The 5888-nt window shown below is 54.4% G+C and overlaps 1 protein-coding gene across 1 annotated transcript in view; it reads left to right on the top strand.

Annotated features, from left to right (window-relative positions):
* The window catches only part of KIF25 (kinesin family member 25), a 33113-nt gene that overhangs the window by 19418 nt on the left and 7807 nt on the right, over positions 1-5888 (top strand). Inside the window, 3 exon segments of the mRNA XM_077757383.1 lie at positions 3936-4010; positions 5742-5761; positions 5764-5851. Of these exon segments, the coding sequence (XP_077613509.1) occupies positions 3936-4010; positions 5742-5761; positions 5764-5851 (183 nt within the window).

The raw sequence follows: 5888 nt of genomic DNA, 5'->3' as shown, positions 1-5888 counted from the left end.
GGCCGGTGGCTCGCTCGCCTTTCCGGAGGCAAGTCTGGGCAGCGGCTGCCACGGAGCCCGGCCGGACACATGGCGCTGGGGGCGGGGATGCGTCCGGCAGCGTCACGGGGACCTTGTTTCGGGGAATCGGGGGGCAGCACGTCGTGTCCATTGGGGTCAGACTGAAGGGGAAGGTCTTGACTGGTGTTTGGGCTGAACAAAAAAAGAAAGGAATTTGTGCAAGTAAATTACTTCTGTCCGAGTAAGAAGTGAGAATTCACATCTAAGTCTCCATAAGAATTTATTCCGGGGAAGAACTTATTCAGGATAGTCCCGCTTCAAAACCAGCAGAGCATATGGCTCTTACAAAATCAGAACACTTTATTTATAACAGCTTTTGACAGAACTAATAAATGTCAAAATATTTTATTTCCACACTGAAAGAAACTCAGCGGTTTCAGTACTTAGCCCCTTCTTAAAAGTAAATGTGTGTGAAAGGGAAAATACATCCCTTCCGGAAAATTTCAGGAAAAGTACAAATGGGCCCAGAGTCGGGAGACATTGCTATCTTCTAAGTGGGATAAAAATATATTATTTTTTTAATGGCAAATTAAAAGTAACAGCCATTGGGGGCTCCTGGGTGGCTCAGTCGGTTAAGCGTCCGACTTCAGCTCAGGTCATGATCTCACAGTTTGTGGGTTCGAGCCCCACGTCGGGCTCTGTGCTGACAGCTCAGAGCCTGGAGCTGCTTCAGATTCTGTGTCTCCCTCTCTCTCTGACCCTCCCCGCTCACATTGTCTCTCTCTCTCAGAAATAAATTTAAAAAAAAAAAAAAAGGAACAGCCAATGACCCGAAATGCCATAGGAAACCTGAGAAGTAGTTTTACTGTGCTGGGCGAGACGGCTGTGCCCGGTGCCCACAGGACCCCTGGGTGTGTCCTACGCTTACATTCATGCTGTGATGCACCCGCAACGTGCTCCTGTTGGTTTCCCTGTGGTCCCGAGTTCGAGCCTTCCCTGAGCTCATGTTATAGGCGGGCGGGGCTGGAGGTGAGCTGAGGGCCGCTGCACACGGTTCCGTTAACCAGGAGTTAACCAGGCAGAGAAGGGGGGGCCTCTGGTGGGGAGACAAAATGGCCAAAGGCACAGAGAAGAATGGAGAAGAGGGTCAGAGGCCCCCAGGACTGCCGGGCGCACCCTGGAGACCGTGGGGGTGCTGGCTGTGTGGAATGAACCCCGAGGGCGGCTTTGCCTTCCTCCTGCCCCGCGAAGGCTGGGTTGGCCCAGCTGCCGCCCGGCCCGCATGCCCGCGGCTTCCTGCCAGGACCTGCTTGGACCTGGGGCCGCACCTGCTGTGGCTTCTCGGGCGGGAGGCGGGGGCCGTGGTCAGGCGGCTAAGGGCCCCCTGCAGTGCCTTCCCCGGTGAGCTTGCGCCTCTAGACGGGTTTCTACGAAGATGTAGAAAGGATTTCTAATACAAGGACAAATACAGGGAGAATGTTGCTATGTAAGGAATAGATAAGAAATAGAAGGAAATGTTACAGCAAATTACAAAGCTCATGGGCCTTTTTCTTCTCTATTTTTCGGAGCACTTTATATATCAGGGATATTGATCTTTTGTCTGTGATTTAAGTTGCAACTGTTTTTCCAAGTTTGTTATTTGTGTTTTTTTCTTTGCTTCTGATAGCTCTTACCCATGCAAAAGCTGTCCCCCCGTGACTTAATTACGGTGAAAAGGCCACCAGGTTCAAGAAGAATATACCCACGTGTTCTCCTATCATTTGTATGGTTTGACCTCTCACATTAAACTTACAACCTGTCTGGAATATTCTAGAACACTGTCTGAGGAATGGATCCCATTTTATACTAGTCCATGTACCACCCCCGTTAATGACGCCACTTAGGGAAACACATCTTTTCCCCACTAATCTGAGACGCCTCTTTATCATACAGCTGCCACGTGGGGTCCAGTTCAGACTTGTCTCGGGGGCCCTGGAACCCCACCTGCCCACCCGCCCCCTGGCTCAGGTGCACGGCCACGGCCTCAGGTGCAGGCTTCAGGGCCCGGGACAGCCCCACCCCCGCTCCTTCTCTCCCCCAGCTTTTCCTTTCTATTCTGACCTCTTGTTTTGCCATATCAATTGTATAATCACATTATGTGGCTCCACAGATCAACTTGATAGTATATATGGTATTTGGGGGTTGGGGGGCGAAAGGCAACTTTATAAACTAACTTCCACGCAGGGTTGAGTTGCTGTCCAAGGACGTGATCTGTCTTTTTATTTGCTCAAGTCGAGTTATGTCCTTCAGGAGAGTTTTACAATTTTCTCCATACAGAACCTGGACCTTTCTCATGAGGGTCACGGCTGGGTTTTCAGTTTGCGTTTCTCCTGCCATCGATGGGAGCTTCCTCCCGCGGTATCTTCTGACTCAACTGTCTGTGTGCACGCGCTGGCTGACGTTTGCACTGGCCGCCTCTCTAAGTGCCACTGCGCAAAGTGTTTGGCTCCGGGGTGCCTGGTGCACAGCGCGCCCGGATCTTATGTCAGTCGCTTCATTGTGTCCACATGGGTCCCTGAGTAATGACCGGATACCGTGTTACCAAGTGCAGGTGGCACAGGGCCCTTGACCTTGGCTTCATGTTGGTGGGAAAGACCTGAGGGTTTAAGTAAGATGTTCACAAGGCCTAAACTAGCTGCAATTTAGGAAAAGTTTGCTGACCACTACTACAGATTAGAGATTTAGAAGATCTGCGGCCAGCGGCCACGGGAATGCCTTGTTTGAATCATGATTTTTAAAAACTAACAGGAAAAACAAGCCTACCAGAGAGCTGGAGAAAGGGCAGAGAAGGTGGCCAACTTTGGGGGGAGGATACGAAGGAATTACTGTTAATTTTTCAAAATGCAGTAATGGTAACCTTGTGCTGATTTTGGAAGGGTCGTCCTTTTCAGACACAGGCTGAGACATCTGTAGACAAAGCGGACAGACACGGGGTCGGCTGCAGCAGGTCGCGGGCGGAGGGTGCGTTTGCACCAAGTAGGCGGGCCCTGCGGACGCAGGGATAAGCTAAAGATTCAGGAGCTCAGCATCACGCCACTTGCTCTAAATGCCTTCCTGATCATGCATAATAAGCAACATTTTATATGGACGCCTCTGAAGTTTAAAATCAGTCCTGCTTCTAGATAATGTGGATCAGTCAGACATTATGAAACATTTTGAAAATCAAAGAAGAGAAAAATTTGGTTCCAGCTAATAAAACCCTGTATTTCGGGAGCCTGAGCTTAACACCTGCCCCCTCGCGGGTCTCCTGCGCTCGGCGGCCCCGCACGAAGCCCGCGCTCAAAGACCAGGCCTTCCTGTCTTGTCTCAAATTGCGCAGCGAAGTGCATTTTTTGGAAGTCACGTCCTGCTTGGCTGTACTTGTGGGTACTTCTAAACACAGAGCCACCCCGGATTCCCTTTCCATAGCAGACGCCCGGCCCTGGCGCCCGGCTAACCTGGGGCATAGGAAAACGGTTCTAAGAGCTTGAACATGAAAATTAAATATTGTGTATCAAGTGTTGCCTGGAGTATGAAGTATGATTTTTGTGGTATTATTGTTGGACCCACTTAAGTGGAGCTAATTTAGTTCCTGGGTAATTACATGGCATCCTTGCCTTTCTCTCTCTCTCTCTCTTTTTTGCCTGCTTGCTGTTTCTTTCTGCTTTGCAAGCATTCATAATTTTGCTTATTGTGTTTTTATAGCAGAGGGGACAATTCTCTAGTCTTCCTTAACCTCTGATAGCTTGACAGGCAATGGAATTAACCTTTTATTGTTTAAGAAAAAAGGAATCTCGACAGCGTGGGGGGCTTACAGCTGGGAGGTGGGCGAGATAGGCTGGCAGGCGTTCCTGTTTGCTCCCTAACGTGAACCTCTTTTTCTTCCCGTGGTGTGTCACTTCCACGTTGCCTCTCAGAGTTTACCGTCCAGCGGAATCCCAGCAAGTGGTGTTTGAGGATGTGTGTCCCCTGCTCACGTCGCTCTTGGACGGGTGAGTTAAAGTACCTCTGAGGTCAGCGATCACAGCACGGGTGGGTCCCCTTCGCGCTACAGGATGAGCTATGACGTTAGAGTCCGCGCATTTTCCACAACGGCAGAGCCCCCCGTAGCCCCGTGGTTGATTAGTGTCCATGGGGGCGGGGTGGGGGTGTGCGCTGGGGGAAGGGCCAAGCAGGACTCGAGGAACGGCGTCGTGAGACACAGGCCTCGGGTCCTGAAGATGGCCCGACGCGTGTGTGCGGCCGACGGCGGTGAGCGCCTGCCCTGGGTCTCCCCGGGATTCTCCGCGCACTTTGGAATTCGCAGGAAGTCCGAGAAGCATGTTCACACCAGATGGAGGAACTCATCGTCCCTTTGAGAAGGAGCCCGGGGTCCCGGACGCACGACCGCTGCTTCCCGAGGCCGCGGGTCACAGCCTAGCAGTAAAGGTCGTGTCTTTAGCAACAAACGGAGCCAGTTTGTGTAGCTGACCCGGTTCGCCAAGACTTGCTACCTCTGGGTGCCGGAAGAGCCCCAGTTTGGGGCGGAGACTGCGGGCGGCCACCCGAAGAAGAAGCCGTGTCTGTTTGCACAGCAGGGCTCCCGCACCGCCACCGCCAGCAACACGGAGGCCGCGATGACCGGGCTCTTTCCGCCGCCGCGCTCTAGCATCTGAACACGTCGCGGGTGCCCACAGGGGTCAGGCCCTCCCGGGAAGCCACGTGGCCCCGGCGGCACCCCCCGCAGCGCCCACCCTCCCTGGGACCGTTTCTGCTCAGCGCTACCCCCGGAACGTTGGGGCTTTTATGTCCTTCCAGAAAAGAGCTGGCCCCCGAAAACCACGCGAATAGGAGAGCTCCTTTGTGTTCTCAGTCGGCCTCTTTAAGGAAGCAGCTTCCAGAAATGAAAAAGGCGCGGTGGTTGCGTGATCGGTGCCAGAGCTGCCCTTCTGTGTTAAATGTGAAACAGATGGCATTACTTTAGGTCCTGAGAGCCTTTCTTCAAGAGGCTTCCTTCCTGTCTGTGGCCCTAAGGGGTCTGGAAGGCCCCTGAGAGCTTGCCTGCTGAGGCCCAAGCGCTTCCCACCGAGAAGTGTCCCGCGTCTCCAGCGCAGGTGCAGAGACACAGGGCTCTGGGAGGGGACGCGGAGGCTGCTATAGAACCACAGGACGGCGGCCCCTGGGTCGCTGTGACGCCCCCGGCGGTCAGAACCTTCTTCAAGGCCCTTTCCTGGAAGCAGTAGCCCCGGTGAGTTTGGCTGCAGGGAGTAGCTCAGGCCGTCCATCCGACTTAAGGCTGGCCGAGGAAATCGGGGTCCCCGAGGCACCCGCGCGGCCCGGTCTCGCCCCCACCCCGGGTCGCGGCGGGGGTCAGGGCCTAGCATTCCGCCCGTAGGTCTGGCTCAGCTGCGCCTGCACAGCCCAGCACGTAAGCTTATATCACTTATACATTTATTTCACGGATGTATATCATGTCCTGTAAATTTATACTTATTTCAAATACTGTTTCCATGTTCCCATCTTCCCGCTGACATTTTGGGCTGAAGAAACAGCTGGAAGGAAATCGGGGGGCCGGTCACTGTCCTTGTCCCCTGTGACGTGGCCCCGTCTGTGGGGCGCGGGGGGCTGCCCGCCGGGGAGGCACCCAGGCCCCTGGGCTCACGTAGAAGGATGCGCAGTGGGCGGTTCGTGCGACTGCTGTCAGCGACGCCCGGGCCGCGTGCGCGGAGCCCTGGGCCCCNCAGGTACAACGTCTGCATCACAGCTTAGGACAGACGGGCTGCGGCCAGACCTACACCGTGCTGGGGCCACAGCCCCGGGGGGTCCTGCCCAGGGCCGCGGGGGAGCTCTTCAGGTGCCTGGGGGGCAGCGGGGTGGGCAGAGCCGCGGAG

This window comes from Crocuta crocuta, unplaced genomic scaffold, assembly GCF_008692635.1.
Source record: "Crocuta crocuta isolate KB4526 unplaced genomic scaffold, BGI_CrCroc_1.0 scaffold506, whole genome shotgun sequence".
Taxonomy (NCBI): domain Eukaryota; kingdom Metazoa; phylum Chordata; class Mammalia; order Carnivora; family Hyaenidae; genus Crocuta; species Crocuta crocuta.
Note: the sequence above shows the minus strand (reverse complement) of the source record. Positions and strands in the feature narration are given on the sequence as shown.